This window comes from Mesoplodon bidens (genome assembly GCF_964165515.1).
Source record: "Mesoplodon bidens genome assembly, chromosome: 8".
Lineage (NCBI taxonomy): Eukaryota > Metazoa > Chordata > Mammalia > Artiodactyla > Ziphiidae > Mesoplodon > Mesoplodon bidens.
In genome coordinates, this window is record NC_138165.1 from 21,716,151 (window position 1) to 21,736,186 (window position 20,036).

At 39.2% G+C, this 20,036-nt stretch overlaps 1 protein-coding gene across 1 annotated transcript in view; it reads left to right on the forward strand.

Annotated features, from left to right (window-relative positions):
• PDE11A (phosphodiesterase 11A) overlaps nt 1-20,036 on the forward strand; it is a 454,637-nt gene that overhangs the window by 193,957 nt on the left and 240,644 nt on the right. Inside the window, exon 5 of the mRNA XM_081242289.1 lies at nt 15,315-15,379. Within this exon, the coding sequence (XP_081098415.1) occupies nt 15,315-15,379 (65 nt within the window). The remainder of the gene's footprint in view (nt 1-15,314; nt 15,380-20,036) is intronic.

Consider the following 20,036-nt stretch of genomic DNA (forward strand, 5'->3'; position numbering starts at 1 on the left):
CCAAAAAATGGTGATTACTTATTAGATCATTCCTATTTTCTTCTTGGTAGCAGGAATATCTATTTGAGCATAGTTTTTGTTTTTTAAGTTGTTTTTAAATTTAAAAAACAGAGAGCAACCAGACCAGCTAGTGCTTGATAAATATCCAAATCAGAAAGATTTCTGCCCATGAAGCTTTTCCAAAGAACAGTCAGAGATGCTTGGGGATATTTTGTTTACTTCCCTGTGGCGTGTGTACCGCCTTCCCCAGGGTGTAATGCCCAGGGCTGATCAACAGCCAGAGGAGCTTGGAATTATTTGTTCAGTTTCATTGACCTATAAACCACCTCTGATATTTCTCGTATAAGATTCTCTTTTTACTTAGTGTGTGTGTATTTATTTATTTAATCTATGTTCATTTAGTGCATCTATAATAAAAATCAGAATTAGAATTAGAGAATAAATTTTTAAGAATTAATGAAACTAAGAACCATTCAATTTGTCCAAGTCAAGAATAAAACATGAACTTTATTCTCATTTGTTTATGCTTTCATCTATTTTTATTGGTCATAGTCTCTGCAGTGACACTATATATCCCATTAAATTGCATCAAAAAAATTTAGCTGTTTCATTTTTTAACTCAGGTGTCTGACTATAAATAATTTTCCACTGGATGCATTATATTTTTAATAAATTCCTTTTAAAAATATAAATTGTTTGAGGCATGGCTGCCTAGAGTTTTGCTTTTCAAACAAAGATATTTTTGAGAGTGCAAGGAGGTACTTTTAATAATTATTGCATGACAACAGGCTTTATTAGACTGGGATGGTCCCATGACAAGTGGGACATATGCATGTCCTCAGATATACCCCCCATCAGTCGCCCTGGTGCCTAAAATTTCTGTCATTACAGTGTTGTTTTAGGTGAAAAGATTTTGACTCCAAGAATCTCCTTTCTGAACTATAGATAAATTACATGGGTACACGAATACTTTAATCTATCATTAGCCATTAACGATTTAGCAGAAAATAGCTAGTTGACTTGGTTCAGAGATCTCTCTGGACCAAAAGCTAGCAAATTTTTTCTGCAAAGAGCCAGCTAGTAAATATTTTAGGTTTTGTGGCCCATAGGGTCTCTATTACAACTACTCAACTCTACTGTCATAGCTAAAAGCAGCCATAGGTAATATTTAAATGAATGAGTGGGCTCTGTTAAAATAAAACTTTATTTATAAAAACAGATGGTGGGACAAATTTGGCCTACAGAGTTTTTTTGCCCAACCCCACTCTGGAGGAATGGGAGGCAAGCAGATAGTTTACGTCTCCAGAAATGTAATACTTCTTTGCTGTTCCTTGCTGTCTTCAAGGACCAAGGCCCATGTGTATGTCGCCTTAAGGGCTCAATATTCTGGTGACTTTGAGGGTTAATTTGCTTGTGAGCCTAATCTCAGATTGCCCTAAATTCAGAGAACCTGTAGGGGGATCCCACCAGCAACCTTGTGTTCTTGAAGATATGATTTAGACTAGGATTTCTGTGACAATCTTAGATTTATTCTAGAATGTTTTTGAAGCCCTTCATAGTCTGATGGCTTGGAACCAGGCTAACTTTATGCACTTTATGGAGCCAAGGCTAGTGTTTTGCCACTTCGTTGACCTTATCTGGCTTACAGTCGGCAGTGTGTTTGTCTTCACAGTTTCATTGCTCTGCTTATATTTTGTCACTCTCTTGATGGGACTCAAGCTTGCTTCTCTTTTATTCTTACACTGTTTGCTATCAGCTGTAGACCCTTAAATGTTGTATTTCTCTTACCCACCATTCCAGATACCTTTCCCATGCCTCTGAAAAATACTCTTTTACACAAATTAATGGCCCATAATAGCTTTGTTCAACTGTAATTAGTTGTACATAAGCAAGTGTATGTGATTTCATGTGTAAAAGTATTTTTATATACTTCATACATTTTTCAGTATGTAAGTACTTCATCCCCTTTTTGTTTACACTTTTACTCAATTAATTGCCAAAAGCATTTAAGGCACCCTTCAGCAAAAATACAAAAATTCATAATGAATATTTTCTGAGTGCTTATTGTATTCCAGACACATAGCAGAATGAAAGGCAAACTTTCAAATTAAAAGGAAGAAAGAGAAAGTAGATGTTGTAAGTAAAACAAAATCAAATCAACAAACGCAAAACCAAATTGTGCTGCAAAAAATGATACAGCTTTGAATCTAAGGCTTTTCTCTGAGCTTCTCAACAGCCAAGGTAAAAGAAAAAAATGAATAGGCTTTATAATTCCTTTGGTTTAGTAAAAGGAACACATCAACAGATTAAGAAAGTTTTTCTGACCATTAAGTTAAAAAATTTTTCTTCTCTAAAATATTAATTCTTTAAACGTTGGAGATCTTATTTACTATTTCTTTTCTATCTCTCTATGCTATCCAGTATTTAATACACACTGGATGATCAGTATGTAGCCAAAGACAAGGCAACATTAGTATTGTCCTCATTTTTCTTCTTCTCTTTTTTTTTTTAATTTGAAGACTTTTTTATTTTATTATTTTTTATTTTGGATTTTTTTTTAACTTTATTGGAGTATAATTGCTTCACAATGGTGTATTAGTTTCTGCTTTATAACAAAGTGAATCAGTTATACATATACATCTGTTCCCACATCCCTTCCCTCCTGCGTCTCCCTCCCTCCCACCCTCCCCATCCCACCCCTCCAGGCGGTCACAAAGCACCAAGCTGATCTCCCTGTGCTATGCGGCTGCTTCCCACTATCTATCTACCTTACGTTTGGTACTGTATATATGTCCATGCCTCTCTTTCGCTTTGTCACAGCTTACCCTTCCCCCTCCCCATATCCTCAAGTCCATTTTCAAGTAGGTCTGTGTCTTTATTCCTGTTTTACCCCTAGGTTCTTCATGACATTTTTTTTTCTTAAATTCCATATATATGTGTTAGCATACGGTATTTGTCTTTCTCTTTCTGACTTACTTCACTCTGTATGACAGACTCTAGGTCTATCCACCTCATTACAAAGAGCTCAGTTTTGTTTCTTTTTATGGCTGAGTGATATTCCATTGTATATATGTGCCGCATCTTCTTTATCCATTCATCCGATGATGGACACTTAGGTTGTTTCCATCTCCGGGCTATTGTGAATAGAGCTGCTATGAACATTTTGGTACATGTCTCTTTTTGAATTATGGTTTTCTCAGGGTATATGCCTAGTAGTGGGATTTCTGGGTCATTTGGCAGTTCTATTTTTAGTTTTTTAAGGAACCTCCATACTGTTCTCCATAGTGGCTGTACCAATTCACATTCCCACCAGCAGTGCAAGAGTGTTCCCTTTTCTCCACACCCTCTTCAGCATTTATTGTTTCTAGATTTCTTGATGATGGCCATTCTGACTGGTGTGAGATGATATCTCATTGTAGTTTTGATTTGCATTTCTATAATGATTAATGATGTTGAGCATCCTTTCATGTGTTTGTTGGCAGTCTGTATATCTTCTTTGGAGAAATGCCTATTTAAGTCTTCTGCCCATTTTTGGATTGGGTTGTTTGTTTCTTTGTTATTGAGCTGCATGAGCTGTTTATAAATTTTGGAGATTAATCCTTTGTCAGTTGCTTCATTTGCAAATATTTTCTCCCATTCTGAGGGTTGTCTTTTGGTCTTGTTTATGGTTTCCTTTGCTGTGCAAAAGCTTTGAAGTTTCATTAGGTCCCATTTGTTTATCTTTGTTTTTATTTCCATTTCTCTAGGAGGTGGGTCCAAAAGGATCTTGCTGTGATTTATGTCATAGAGTGTTCTACCTATGTTTTCCTCTAAGAGTTTGATAGTTTCTGGCCTTACGTTTAAGTCTTTGATCCATTTTGAGCTTATTTTTGTGTATGGTGTTAGGGAATGATCTAATCTCAAACTTTTACATGTCCCTGTCCAGTTTTCCCAGCACCACTTATTGAAGAGGCTGTCCTTTCTCCACTGTACATTCCTGCCTCCTTTATCAAAGATAAGTTGGCCATATGTGCGTGGGTTTATCGCTGGGCTTTCTATCCTGATCCACTGATCTATCTTTCTGTTTTTATGCCAGTACCACACTGTCTTGATTACTGTAGCTTTGTAGTATAGTCTGAAGTCAGGGAGCCTGATTCCTCCAGCTCCGTTTTTCGTTCTCAAGATTGCTTTGGCTATTCGGGGTCTTTTGTTTTTCTAAACAAATTTTGAAATTTTTTGTTCTAGTTCTGTGAAAAATGCCAGTGGTAGTTTAATAGGGATTGCATTGAATCTGTAGATTGCTTTGGGTAGTAGAGTCATTTTCACAATATTGATTCTTCCAATCCAGGAGCATGGTATATCTCTCCATCTATTTGTATCATCTTTAATTTCTTTCATCAGTGTCTTATAATTTTCTGCATACAGGTCTTTTGTCTCCTTAGGTAGGTTTATTCCTAGATATTTTATTCTTTTTGTTGCAATGGTAAATGGGAGTGTTTTCTTGATTTCATTTTCAGATTTTTCATCATTAGTGTACAGGAATGCCAGAGATTTCTGTACATTAATTTTGTATCCTGCTACTTTACCAAATTCATTGATTAGCTCTAGTAGTTTTCCGGTAGCATCTTTAGGATTCTCTATGTATAGTATCATGTCATCTGCAAACAGTGACAGCTTTACTTCTTCTTTTCCAATTTGTATTCCTTTTATTTCCTTTTCTTCTCTGATTGCTGTGGCTAAAACTTCCAAAACTATGTTGAATAAGAGTGGTGAGAGTGGGCAGCCTTGTCTTGTTCCTGATCTTAGTGGAAATGGTTTCAGTTTTTCACCATTGAGGACAATGTTGGCTGTGGGTTTGTCATATATGGCCTTATTATGTTGAGGAAAGTTCCCTCTATGCCTACTTTCTGCAGGGTTTTTATCATAAATGGGTGTTGAATTTTGTCGAAAGCTTTCTCTGCATCTATTGAGATGATCATATGGTTTTTCTCCTTCAACTTGTTAATATGGTGTATCACATTGATTGATTTGCGTATATTGAAGAATCCTTGCATTCCTGGAATAAACCCCACTTGATCATGGTGTATGATCCTTTTAATGTGCTGTTGGATTCTGTTTGCTAGTATTTTGTTGAGGATTTTTGCATCTATGTTCATCAGTGATATTGGCCTGTAGTTTTCTTTCTTTGTGACATCCTTGTCTGGTTTTGGTATCAAGGTGATGGTGGCCTCATAGAATGAGTTTGGGAGTGTTCCTCCCTCTGCTATATTTTGGAATAATTTCATAAGGATAGGTGTTAGCTCTTCTCTAAATGCTTGATAGAATTCACTGGTGAAGCCATCTGGTCCTGGGCTTTTGTTTGTTGGAAGATTTTTAATCACAGTTTCAATTTCAGTGCTTGTGATTGGTCTGTTCATATTTTCTATTTCTTCCTGATTCAGTCTTGGTAGGTTGTGCATTTCTAATAATTTGTCCATTTCTTCCAGGTTGTCCATTTTATTGGCATAGAGTTGCTTGTAGTAATCTCTCATGATCTTTTGTATTTCTGCAGTGTCAGTTGTTACTTCTCCTTTTTCATTTCTAATTCTATTGATTTGAGTCTTCTCCCTTTTTTTCTTGATGAGTCTGGCTAATGGTTTATCAATTTTGTTTATCTTCTCAAAGAACCAGCTTTTAGTTTTATTGATCTTTGCTATCATTTCCTTCATTTCTTTTTCATTTATTTCTGATCTGATTTTTATGATTTCTTTCCTTCTGCTAACTTTGGGGTTTTTTTTGTTCTTCTTTCTCTAATTGCTTTAGGTGTAAGGTCAGGTTGTTTATTCGAGGTGTTTCCTGTTTCTTAAGGTGGGATTGTATTGCTATAAACTTCCCCCTTAGAACTGCTTTTGCTGCATCCGATAGGTTTTGGGTCCTTGTGTCTCCATTGTCATTTGTTTCTAGGTATTTTTTAATTTCCTCTTTGATTTCTTCAGTGATCACTTCGTTATTAAGTAGTGTATTGTTTAGCCTCCATGTGTTTGTAATTTTTACAGATCTTTTCCTGTAATTGAGATCTAGTCTCATAGTACTGTGGTCAGAAAAGATACTTGGTACAATTTCAATTTTCTTAAATTTACCAAAGCTTGATTTGTGACCCAAGATATGATCTATCCTGGAGAATGTTCCATGAGCACTTGAGAAAAATGTGTATTCTGTTGTTTTTGGATGGAATGTCCTATTAATATCAATTAAGTCCATCTTGTTTAATGTATCATTTAAAGCTTGTGTTTCCTTCTTTATTTTCATTTTGGATGATCTGTCCATTGGTGAAAGTGGGGTGTTAAAGTACCCTACTATGCATGTGTTACTGTCAATTTCCCCTTTTATGGCTGTTAGTATTTGCCTTATGTATTGAGGTGCTCCTATGTTGGGTGCATAAGTATTTACAATTGTTACATCTTCTTCTTGGATCGATCCCTTTATCATTACGTAGTGTCCTTCTTTGTCTCTTCTAATAGTCTTTATTTTAAAGTCTATTTTGTCTGATATGAGAATTGCTACTCCAGCTTTCTTTTGGTTTCCATTTGCATGGAATATCTTTATCCATCCCCTTATTTTCAGTCTGTATGTGTCTCTAGGTCTGAAGTGGGTCTCTTGTTGACAGTGTATATATGGGTCTTGTTTTTGTATCCATTCAGCCAATCTGTGTCTTTTGGTGGGAGCATTTAGTCCATTTACCTTTAAGGTAATTATTGATATGTATGTTCCTATTCCCATTTTCTTAATTGTTTTGGGTTCGTTATTGTAGGTCATTTTCTTCTGTTGTGTTTCTTGCCTAGAGAAGTTCCTTTAGCATTTGTTATAAAGCTGGTTTTGTGGTGCTGAACTCTCTCAGATTTTGCTTGTCTGTAAAGATTTTAATTTCTCCATCAAATCTGAATGAGATCCTTGCTGGGTAGAGTAATCTTGGTTGCAGGTTTTTCTCCTTCATCACTTTAAGTATGTCCTGCCACTCCCTTCTGGCTTGCAGAGTTTCTGCTGAAAGATTAGCCGTTAACCTTATGGGGATTGCCTTGTGTGTTATTTGTTGTTTTTCCCTTGCTGCTTTTAATATGATTTCTTTGTGTTTAATTTTTGACAGTTTGATTAATATGTGTCTTGGTGTATTTCTTCTTGTATTTATTCTATATGGGACTCCCTGTGCCTCCTGGACTTTATTAACTATTTCCTTTCCCATATTAGGGAAGTTTTCAACTATAATCTCTTCAAATATTTTCTCAGTCCCTTTCTTTTTCTCTTCTTCTTCTGGAACCCCTATAATTCAAATGTTGGTGCGTTTAATGTTGTCCCAGAGGTCTCTGAGACTGTCCTCAGTTCTTTTCATTCTTTTTTCTTTATTCTGCTCTGCAGTAGTTATTTCCACTATTTTATCTTCTATGTCACTTATCCGTTATTCTGCCTCAGTTATTCTGCTATTGATCCCATCTACAGTATTTTTAATTTCATTTATTGTGTTGTTCATCATTGCTTGTTTCATCTTTAGTTCTTCTAGGTCCTTTTTAACTGTTTCTTGCATTTTGTCTATTCTATTTCCAAGATTTTGGATCATCTTTACTATCATTATTCTGAATTCTTTTTCAGGTAGACTGCCTATTTCCTCTTCATTTGTTAGGTCTGGTGGGTTTTTATCTTGCTCCTTCAGCTGCTGTGTGTTTTTCTGTCTTCTCATTTTGCTTATCTTACTGTGTTTGGGGTCTCCTTTTCGTAGGCTGCAGGTTCGTAGTTCCCGTTGTTTTTGGTGTCTGTCCCCAGTGGCTAAGGTTGGTTCAGTGGGTTGTGTAGGCTTCCTGGTGGAGGGGACTAGTGCCTGTGTTCTGGTGGATGAGGCTGGATCTTGTCTTTCTGGTGGGCAGGTCCACGTCTGGTGGTGTGTTTTGGGGTGTCTGTGGACTTATTATGATTTTAGGCAGCCTCTCTGCTAAGGGGTGGTGTTTTGTTCCTGTCTTGCTAGTTGTTTGGCATAGGGTGTCCAGCACTGTAGCTTGCTGGTCATTGAGTGGAGCTGGGTGCTGGTGTTGAGATGGAGATCTCTGGGAGATTTTTGCCGTTTGATATTATGTGGAGCTGGGAGGTCTCTTGTGGACCAGTGTCCTGAAGTTGGCTCTCCCACCTCAGAGGCACAGCACTGACTCCTGGGTGCAGCACCAAGAGCCTTTCATCCACACGGCTCAGAATGAAAGGGAGAAAAAGTAGAAAGAAAGAATTAGTAGAAGTAGAAAGAAAGAAAGAAAAGAGGGAGGGAGGGAGGAGGGAAGGAAGGAGGGAAGGAAGGACAAAAAGAAATAAAGAACATAAAGTAAGATAAAATAAAGTATGATAAAATATAATAAAGTTATTAAAATAAAAAATAATTATTAAGAAAAAACAAACAAACAAACAAATTTTAAAAATGGATGTATAGAAGCCTGGGACAAATGGTGGAAGCAAAGGTATACAGAGAAAATCTCACACAGAAGCATAGACATACACACTCACAAAAAGAGGAAAAGGGGAAAAAATCATAAATCTTGCTCTCAAAGTGCACCTCCTCAATTTGGGATGATTCGTTGTCTAAATGAGGGAAGGAAGGAAAGAAAGAAAGAAGGAAGATAAAGTAAAATAAAATGAAGTAAGATAAAATAAAATAAAGTAATTAAAATAAAAAATAATTATGAAGAAAAAAAACGGACGGATAGAACTCTAGGACAAATGGTGGAAGCAAAGCTGTACAGACAAAATCTCACACAGAAGCATACACATACACGCTCACAAAAAGAGGAAAAGGGGAAAAAAATCATAAATCTTGCTCTCCAAGTCCACCTCCTCAATTTGGTATGATTCGTTGTCTATTCATGTATTCCACAGATGCAGGGTACATCAAGTTGATTGTGGAGCTTTAATCCACTGCTTCTGAGGCTGCTGGGAGAGATTTCCTTTTCTCTTCTTTGTTCTCATGGCTCCCGGGTCTCAGCTTTGGATTTGGCCCCGCCTCTGCGTGTAGGTCGCCATAGGGCATCTGTTCTTCGCTCAGACAGGACGGAGTTAAAGGAGTAGCCGCTTAGGGGCCTCTGGCTCACTCAGGCCAGGGGGAGGGAGGGGTAAGGAGGCGGGGCGGGCCTGCGGCGGCAGAGGCTGGCATGACGTTGCACCAGCCCGAGGCGTGCTGTGCGTTCTCCTAGGGAAGCTGTCCCTGGATTCCGAGACCCTGGCAGTGGCGGGCTGCACAGCCTCCCCAGAAGGGGGGCGTGGACAGTGACCTGCGCTTGCACACAGGCCTCTTGGCGGTGGCAGCAGCAGCCCCAGCGTCCCACGCCCGTCTCTGGGGTCCGCGCTTTCAGCCGCGGCTCGGGCCTGTCTCTGGAGCTCCTTTAAGCAGTGCTCTTAATCCCCTCTCCTCGTGCACCAGGAAACTAAGAGGGAAGAAAGTCTCTTGCCTTTTCGGCAGTTCCAGACTTTTCCCCGGACTCCCTCCCGGCCAACCGTGGCACACTAACCCCCTGCAGGCTGTGTTCATGCCGCCAACCCCAGTCCTCTCCCTGCTCTCCGACCAAAGCCCGAGCCTCAGCTCCCAGCCCCGCCCGCCCCGGCAGGCAAGCAGACAAGCCTCTCGGGCTGGTGAGTGCTGGTCGGCACCGATCCTCTGTGCGGGAATCTCTCCGCTTTGCCCTACCCAGGTACGTGGGGAGTTTCTTGCCTTTTGGGAGGTCTGAGGTCTTCTGCCAGCGTACAGTAGGTGTTCTGTAGGAGTTGTTCCTCGTGTAGCTGTATTTCTGGTGTATCTGTGGGGAGGAAGGTGATCTCCGCGTCTTACTCTTCTGCCATCTTCCCGGGAAGTCCTCATTTTTCTTCTAAAGACACACGAACCTAAGAATTATACAAGGTATGATATTAGGGAACATAGTCTATAATACTGTCTTCACTTCTGATACTAAGTACAAGTTCAAGAGTTCCCAAGACCACTCTCAAACTCAATATTTTGCTAGAAGGGTTCACAGAATTCACTGAAAGCGGTTATATACACCGTCATGGTTTATTATGGGAAGAGATACAAATTAAAGTAAGTCAAGGGAGAGATCAGTCCAGGAAGGTTCCGAAAGTGGTGCTTCCAGTTGACCTCTCTCCATGGAGTCATGGAAAGCATTAACTTCTCCCAGCAGTGATGCACACATCACTGTGTGTGCATGAAGTATTCAATATGCATGAAGTATTGCCAGCCAGGAAAGGTCACCCAAGCCTTGGCATCCAGGGTGTTTGTTGGGGCTTGATCACTAAAACCTATTTGGCCACCCTCATAGCTGCCCTCAGTCTCCCTGCCCTCCAGAGGTCAACCATGTGACCATGTGACCCAAAGGCTCCACCCTAAATCACATTGTTGGTGTGACTCAAAGCCACCACTCTAAGTTACATTGTTACTATCTGGCTGGCCCAAGGCACCCAGGTAAACAAAGACATTTTTACCCAGGCTGGACATTCCAAGGGCTTAGAGGTTACCTCCCAGGAGACAAGGGCAAAGGCCAGACCTTTCTTTGAGTAAGCTTACTTCTTCCTACACACAAGGTCAACATTGTGGTTCATGAATCTGGTATCTGACTTTGATCAGGACACCATGGGCTGGTTTACTGGGGAACACAACTAGTACTTTCCATGATATGGAATGCTAAAGTTGAAAGATGCATAATCCTTGACTTTCCCTTTACTCATTAAAAAGGAATTTAGAAACTAAAACCAAAAAATAAAATAAAACAAAATATTTGACCCTGTTTTTCTTTTCAGCATGTGATTTATGTTAGAATAAAAAGTTCAAACATTTTAGAAAAAGGAATTTCTTGCTTTTGGTAGTTTTAACAAGTCCTCTCTTACATTTCAAGAGTTCAAACATTCTGACATTTCACTGAGGTTCTTGTTTATCTTATCCATTCTCTTTGTGATTCTAGAGCTGTAAGTTATATAGCTTTAAGATTTCAGGATTTTCTGTTCCATTTCTTCTATCACTCAGAGGATTTTTTTTTAATTCTGAAAAGATCTTTATTCTTTTTTAATCTCTAGACATTTTTCAGGTTTATTTCTTAAGGTATGGAGAGCAGAAGTTCACTTTTTATTCCAGGGAGCACTAATTTTGATGAGCCAGGACAAATTAAGCTCCTTACCATAAAGTAAGCTCCGTGCATGCAAGGATTTTTTTTCTTTTACTTTTACTGTGTAGCCCCAGTGCCTATTGTACTACTTGACACATACAGACACTCAGTACATATTTGTTGTGTCAAATAACAGTTTTCAAAAAGTTAAAAACCTAACCCTTGCACAAATCTAAAACAAGCAAGTATCAAAGATGTAGTTAACATATTAATGAGAGAAGCCAGCAAAGTAGTAGTCCGTTCTGAAACAGATACCGGATGAATGCAGGCACAAGATTGCTAGGTTAGAGTCTAAAAATGCTTACCATCATCCAGGACAATAAAATTGTAATTATGGGCTTATCTTTTCTACTGCACAGAAGCCATGTGCACTTCTGCTTGGATAAAATTCATTTTCATTGCTATAGGACAAAAATCATTTTTGTAATGTCAAGCTGTTCTTTGTTGCCCCAGTGGCTTCCTGAGTGACAGCACTTGCCCTGCTTGTTTTGAACTTCCACTTAGTTATTGCCCACTTCTGGGTACCCATCGTCAGCATATGTACTCAAGCCACAAGCCTCATAATGACTTCCTCATTTTACCCCTTGTCTCCTTTCCAGGTAGACCCAGTCACATTCAAATTATCCAAGGGGAGTGCTCCCTGAGTGCCACAAGTTACCCTACCTATGACCCTCTATAAAGGCACTTAACCTGTGGGTCCTTGCTCTGCTGTCTGCCTGCCTGCAGTGACCAAACTTTGAGCTTTGGGTGACTTTCTGTGGTCCTTTGGGCATACTGTGCCCCCCTCTTTAGGGCCTGTGAATATAATAAACCTTTTAATTTCACATGCGTTTCTGAGTGTAATCTCTGTGTCTGTGTTAGAGTGATCCTCAAAAACCCCACCAAGGGGGCTTACTCCCCCTTTTACCACCCAATGGATATCAGTTTTTCAGAAAATACCATCTGTCCTTTCAGAGTTGTAAAGTTTTCTAATCAGCAGTGAAAATTAAGCCAAATAAAGTATTCTTAGTAATATTGGAGAGTTTAATCTCATCTATCAAGTCTGGAAATTAAAAGATATATCCTTCTTGATTTCCAAATGCAAAAACAATTATTAGTTGATTGGTAACTTGATTTATTTTATATCAAGCCAAGTGTTTTCAAGTTACTTTTAGTCTGTGTTTATTCAGATTCAGGTATATAGTAGGTACTCAATAAATATTCATAGAATTAATAAATAAAGGCAGAATTTATCTAAGTATTCTGGCTCTGAAGGAGTCATGTCCAAATAATTTTCTCTTTCAATGCTACTTGCTCATGTTTATGAAAGCAGTGAGTAGTGGGGAAATTAGAAGCTGTGGAATCAGACTGACATGGTTCAAATCCCAATTCTGTTAACATATTGGTTATATGGTTTCCAGGAAACCACTTAACCCCTCTAAGCTTTCATTTTCTTTCAGGAAAATGGAGATAATAATACCTACCTTGCCAGGGTGTTGTAAGCATCAATACGTACATAAAGGATTGGTCATAATGTATGCAAAATGCCTCATACAGATTTGCAGTAAAATGGTAGGATATGGTTGTCTTAGTCAGTTTGAGCTGCTATTGCAAATTATCATAGACTGGGTGGCTTAAATAACAAACATATATTTCTCCCAGTTCTGGAGGCTGGGAAAGGGAAATCCAAGATCAAGACACTGGCAGATCCAGTGTTTGGTGTGGCCACCCTTCCTGGTTTGTAGGTGGCCATGTTCTCGTTGTATCCTCACATAGCAGAGAAGAGAAGAAGAAGCAAGCTCTCTCTGTCTCTTTTAAAAGTACTAATCCCCTTATGAGGCTGCACCCTCACAACCTAATAACCTCTCAAAGGCCCCATCTCCAAATACCATCACATTGAGGATTAGGGTTTCAACATATGAATTTTGGGGGGACACAAACATTCAGTTCATAGCAACAGCCTAAAACATGATTAAAAAGTAGAAGAATTTACTGTCATCTAACAAAATAATGGAAAGAAATCACAGATGATGAGAGATCAAAGTAGAGATATGACTTTCTCTTTTAAAATCTGTAACAATTTCCCATTATGCAAGCATAAATGAAATGCTTCTACTTATTATCCTGTTATTGTTTTAACTTTAAGAATTATTTAGGGTATGGTTTGAGGAATTTATTATTTGGTGATAGCAAATAGTCTGTGGCTTGTTGGCCTTGTGAGACCCCAAGAATATTGCAGCTAGATCAAGATTTCTGTGTTCTAAGTGATTGGTTTCTGTTTAAGCCCTCAATTAAGGTAAGTGTTCTAGTTAATTTTGCTGTGTAACAAATAAGCCCAACATTGAAAGGCTTAAACCAACCATGTTGGTTTAACCTGATCCTGTGGATCAGGAATTTGGAGAGGGAATAGCCAGGATGGTTTACCTCTTTCCAGGATATCTGGAACCACTGTTGGAGATCAGGGGTGATTTAATGGCTGGGAACTAGAATCATCTGAAGGTCTGTTTGCTTTTATGTCTGGCACCTGGGCTGGGAGGGCTTAAAGACTGGAGCTGCTGACCAGAGCATCTACATGTGACTCCTCTGTATGGTTGGCTACCTTTCAGCATAGTGTCCTCAGGGTAGTTGGACTTATGACATGGTGGCTCAGGGCTCCAGGCACAAGTATTCCAGTCAGATGAGGCAGAAGCTGCATTGCCTCTTATGACAACTTCAGAAGGCGCATAGCCTCTCTTCTATATATTCTATTTGTTGTAGTGGTCTAGAGCCCACCTAGATTCAAGGGGAGGAAACATAGACCCTACAACTTGGTAGGAAGGTGGCAGGGTCATATTGTAGAGAAGAATGTGGGATAGGAGATATTGCTGTGGCCATCTCTGGAAAATAAAATTTGCCACAATGAGTAGTTTTGTAGAGGCATATTTCACGTTAGAATATGAAATGAAATATGTCCTATAGTTGTCAAGGGTATTTCCTTTTAGTTGAGCTATTGGCACTGCCCTGCTAGTCACACACAGTTTTCTTTGTGATGGGCTTTTATCTTTTACTTAATGTTGCATTTGTTTAGTATGGGTTCATTACCTCACTGATAAAGCTGTTTTAATATTTAATCTATTCCCAGTTCCCAATTCATTTTCTCAAGTGCCCATCAGTTCCTTATAAGTGGTTAATTTAAACGGCCTTTGAAGCATGACTGCATCTGGCTAAGGCAAATCTAAATGTCAACCTTGGAAGCATCCAGTGACATTCAGATGACTCCTTTCAGTATAGGGCCTCCTTTTTCTATGATGTGGTATATCTTGTCAAAAGAGGACCAGAAACGGTGCCTTTCCCACTCAGTATTTTTAGCGTTGTTGAAAAAACTGACACTCTAGAGTCATGCAGACTTGCTTTAATCCCAGTGGGCCTATTTAGTTGTGTGAAACAGTGTAAGTTTCTTTAAAGTTATGGGTTGGTTTCCTCATCTATACACTGAAGATAAAAATCCCCACTTCAAAGAGGTGTAATAGGGAAATTAAATAGTCAAAGAAGCTTCTGGTGTAGGGCCGGGTTTATAGTAAGAACTCAACAGTAGCTATTGATAAGAAAAACTGTCTTTGCATTTTCTGTGCCTATAGATTACCTTTCAGCATAATAGGTCTTGATCAGGATCTTGAACTGATTGTGCCAGTTTCACTGGACAGTTAAGGGAGGAAGTGTCCACACTAGGGATGATCTTAAGTGTCTTCCTCTTCGTTACCCTTTGCAGGTGACAGAAAAACATTCACCTGAGGACAGTGATAAGCCAGGGAAGGTAATTTCAGGAACCTGGGATTGATGGAGGGCGACCTTTTGAGAGAGGTTTTGTCTCTACCAGGTTCTCCATGGATGGTGACTGGGTTGTTAAAAGGGCAGTAAAAAAATTATTTTCAAATGAGATGTCCCTTTGCCTGACCACCACAGGATTTTTACACCTTATTGTAAAAATATATACATATTTAGAAATGTATTAAAACTTGGGCAATATGTGCCACGTAAGAAATAAAGTACAAAATGTAGGATAAAATTTTCTCGTATGCCTCAGGATTTCTCCACTTAAAATCTCTCTTTAATCTCCAATTATTGTAATAGTCATTATAAAGATGAAAAATGTTTACTGGAATATTTTAAACTGTGAGAAAGCTTTAACTGACTTGGGTTTGTTGTCTTTCTGTGTGGCAGGTGGTGAAGTTTACCAAATCCTTTGAATTGCTGTCCCCAAAGTGCAGTGCCGATGCTGAGAACAGGTAGGGCTTATGAGTTTCAGTTTTGTCTCTAATCCTCATCTTCGATCCGTGGTGTTGGCAGCATTGCATAATTTCTGAGGATAAGAGTTTTTTTTTTTCTTTAGATCAGCAAGTGCAGCCAAATATCATCACTCTTCTGTATTTCAGGGCTTAAATTAAAACTATACATAAAAATACATGTATATACATCTAAAACTGCTAATGAATAAAGTCGATTTTTAGATATTCCATTACTGCATAGATAACCTTTTTTTTTGCTTTATTCTGGTCCCTCGTTTGTCTTCTTCCCTTTTGTTTGCTTGTGTTTGACCAATACCCCTTGAGGAAAAGACTAAGAGTTTCTAGTAATTCACTTTTTGTCCCTATTGGTATCTTTGAGGCTGTAGCAGGGTGAAAGTAAGGGTTGGGGACAATCAGTGAATTTCTGTTAGCTTTGCACTACCCTGAATAATAGTTTGGCTACTACAAAAATAGATTCTCTTTACTTTGGTCACCTCTAGAAGAAGGGCTAAAAAAAATAGTGAAATTGACCAAAATGCAGAAATATGGAGAAGCACAAGTAAAGCATGATGATGATAATGATGACAATACCAATGGTGGTAATACCAGCTAGATAAGCGCTTCCATTTATTCTGTGCTGAGTGTGCCAGGTACTATTCTAAATGCTTTATATGCATTGAATCCCCCCAGATAACCTGATGAAGTAGGCATCATTACCCATGCGTGACAGAGGAGAAAGCCAAGGTTCAGTGAGTTTAAGTGACTTGTTCAAGGCCCTGCAGCCAGTAAATGGTAGCCACATCTCAGGACAAGATCACCTGCATAAAACCCTCCCAATCTCTGAATTTTGATCCCATTGACACACATAATTTATAGTCTGGTAATTAATCTCATATAGTGAATGTCTGCTGGATTGTTTCCCAATCTGGCGGGATCAATCAGAATCAAGCTTGGAGAACTGAATAAAAACTAAATTCTCAGGACCCACATGAGTGCTTTTGATTCAATATGTTGAAAGTGAAGTCCTAAAGATCTGTATATTCAAAAAGCTCTTTGGGTAATACCTGTTTCAAGATGTAATAGTTGAAGGTAATTTGATTTCATGTACTTATTGCCTTTAAGTTCAGAAAATAGAAATCAGTACCTTAAAATGGGCACTTTAGTTGCTTCACTTTTTATCAAGTGTATGAAATTTAAAAAGAGTCCATTTCTAATTCCAGTTATAGAGCATTCTTGAAAAGGCCAAATTATAGGAACAGAAAAGCAGATCAGTAGTTACCAGGGTATGGAGATAGAGAGAAGGGTTTACTATGAGCGGGTACAGGGGAATTTTGAGTGGTGAAGGAACCGTTCTTCTTGCTTGTGGTGGCAGTTATACAACTGCATTTGTCAAAACTTGCAGAACTATGCGCTTAAAAAGCATAAATTTTACTGTTTGTAAATTATACCTTAAAACGGGAAGCAAGAGGTCTTTTGTAAGAGGTTTTTGTTTTTGTGAAAATGTATGTTCACATCTATGTTTAATGCCAGCTAATCTATACCCAAAAAAGATTTAGACATAGAGTTACTAGTGGTGTATTCAGCTATTTTCCTAAAAATTTCATGTAAAATAACATGAAATACATTTTAAAATATCTATCTGTACTTAGTCCTTTAGCTAGTTATGGCCTCATATAGGTTCTCTCTCTCATATATGAGGGGGAAAAGCCTTCCTTTGAAATCCTAATGTTTTAATATTGTTCTTTTTTTTTTTAACTACTGAATGTGTCCTCATGGTCACTGCAGAGTTAAATATTTCATTATTTTTAATGCTGAGAGAACTTCCATGTCAAAACGAAATGACCCAGGGCCCATACTGCTCTTGGCAAACTTCTGATAATGAAAAAGAAAGAAAGAAAGGTCAGATTTTCTTTAAAGAGACATTTGAAAAGTGCTTTTGAACTTTGACATTATGAGAGAGTACTCTCCATCATTCTATTTGTGGCCTTTATGTAGAATGTCCATTTATTTCAGAAGACATTTCCTGCATTGTCTAGTAATTTTCCTCATGTAGATGTGGGATCCTTTGGTCATTTATTGGAAGTTAAAGGAATAAAGACAGGTGGCTCTAGCATTTACTTCACCAGTGGCCATGGAAGAGACATTGAAACAGGCTATGAGTCTACAAATCACAGCCTGCTCTCAACACGTTGTAAATCTTTCCTTTAACCTTCATCACTTAACATCTTCTCTATAGATAATGTCCATTGGATACCTTAGTCCTCTGGACATCATTCAGAGTTTTAATAGGATAGCTCTTGAAGATAATGTCTAGAGTTTCATGCAACAATGTTTCAGTTTAATTAAATTCAGTTTAATTCATAAACAATGTTTAGTTTAATTCTGATGAACTTTGATTTAAAGCTTGCTGATTTTTATAGACAGTCCTTGAAGACTTTTTTAAAAACCAGTTTTGTTGCTGACTCATCATTTCTGCCTCCTGTCTTATGCGGCTAACTCTTTTGTCATGGCCAGTCTCCTCTTGGTCTCCATGTAATTAATACCAAGCAATTTGAGAGTTAGAAATGATTTGATCTGTCTTTCTTCATGCGGTGTTTACCTCCTCTGGGACATCCTTGATGACTCTTCTAGTGATAAGATTCTCACAATGTCACGGTGGGCTTTTTCTACTGATAGGGAGCTCTAATTGTTAGAAAGGCATTTTAGGTTGAATCACATTTCTGTAACTTCCACCTCTTTGTCCTAAATTTGTCCTTTGGAGATAGTTATCTTTTCATTAATTTTATTACTTCATTCCACAGCCATATGATGAGTACCTACCCTCTGATAGGTAATGGGGCTACAGAGATTTTTTTTTTTTAATCAGCAGTCTCTGCCCTCAAGGATCTCAAGGCCAATGAACAGGGGTAGGAGTGGGTTAAGAATAGAATATAGGGCTTCCCTGGTGGCGCAGTGGTTGAGAGTCCGCCTGCTGATGCAGGGGACACAGGTTCGTGCCCCGGTCCGGGAAGATCCCACATGCCGTGGAGCGGCTGGACCCGTGAGCCATGGCCGCTGGGCCTGCGCGTCCAGAGCCTGTGCTCCGTAACAGGAGAGGCGCAACAGTGAGAGGCCCGCATACCACAAAAAAAAAAAAAAAAAGAATATAATATAACCATACCTGGATTTCACCAGGCCTCCAGACCATGGCTATAAATAGAGTCACGGTAACAGTGATAATCTATACTTGGCTGCTTGGTCATTTCTCCCTTGTAGTGTAAGAACCCAAGCCCTTTGCAAAAGTCACTCTTGAAGTAGCTCTGGGAATCCCCAAGATTAAAAAAACATTTTTTATTGCTCACTCATCATTTCTTCCAAGTGTTCCTAAGTCCTCTTCCTCTAAACATGGCAGAGCAGCATCTGCTGGACAAGGGCTTCCTGGCCCACTGCAGAATTCCCATGAGCATACCTGCACTCCTCACCACCGCTGTGCCACAGCTCCCTGGGCACTGTCTCAGATGCACTGGTGGCCTTTCCAAATCCAAGCAGGGCTCGGTAGTCAGTGCAGAAGGTAAGAAGGTTCACTTTCCCTACCATGTGCTATAGTTTGTTGCCTGACCCCTAATCAGTCCTGCATGTACCTCATTTTTTTTACAAGTCTTTTAGTTCCTAAAGCTTTTCTTTCTCCATAGGACTTGGACTTAGTCCATGGGGCCAGGCTTAGGAACCAGTCCCCAGATTGAGAGCTAGCCACTAAGTTGTTCTTTTGATTTCCCCACCTTTCTTCCATCTTAGCCACGAGACTCAGATGCTCAAGACCTCCTCCTTCCAGTCCCTTCCCCTCCATGCACATCAGCTTATACAACACATAAAGGCCCCCTCATATGCAGATGTGTCCCAGATTAGGCTCATATGTCCTGCTGTCAAGTACATCAGTGATGGCAAAGCAATTCAATACTTTCTGTAAAAGGTTTGTGCAAGGTGGTATTTTAATATAGAGGAAGGGGCACCCAACTCATCTGGGGAAAACTGGAACATGATCCTCAGAGAAAGCTTTCAGTTCATTTAGGTAAAAGTTCATTTAGGTCCTGTAGAATGATGGGAAGTTAGTGACACGACTACCTTCCAGGGTGAGGAAACATCGTAAACAGAAGCATAGAGGTGGGAGAGAAAACATGGCATGTTTCAGAATCTTTAATTAGGGCTGTGATCTGTTGTCACAAGGGTCATCATAATTGATGGTGATGGCCCTAAACTCCTTCTGAGGGCCTCCAGCTCCCCTGAATGCCATCTAATGGGGGTTTGGGTCCTATCTGGTCCTCAGATGCTCAGACCCTCTTAACTGGCCTGGAGACTGGCTACATGCTTGCTTGCTCATGGGGGAGTAGCAACAGATAGTGAAATATTAAGATTTGTCTTGAAAAATCCTCTGGGCAGTAGTGTGGAGGAAGGACCAGAGGATGATAAGCTAAAGCCACCAAGGATTAAATCTACTGCCTTACCCACATGGCAGTGGTTCAGTTCTGGTAGACTGCACGGATCCACTATCCTTAACTTTTCCAAGTCAGCAACTGCTATTTTTAGACTATTTTCATATTTCATGGTCCCCAGACTCTTCACCACCCTTTTTTTTTTTTTTTTTTTTTTTGGTGGTATGTGGGCCTCTCACTGTTGAGGC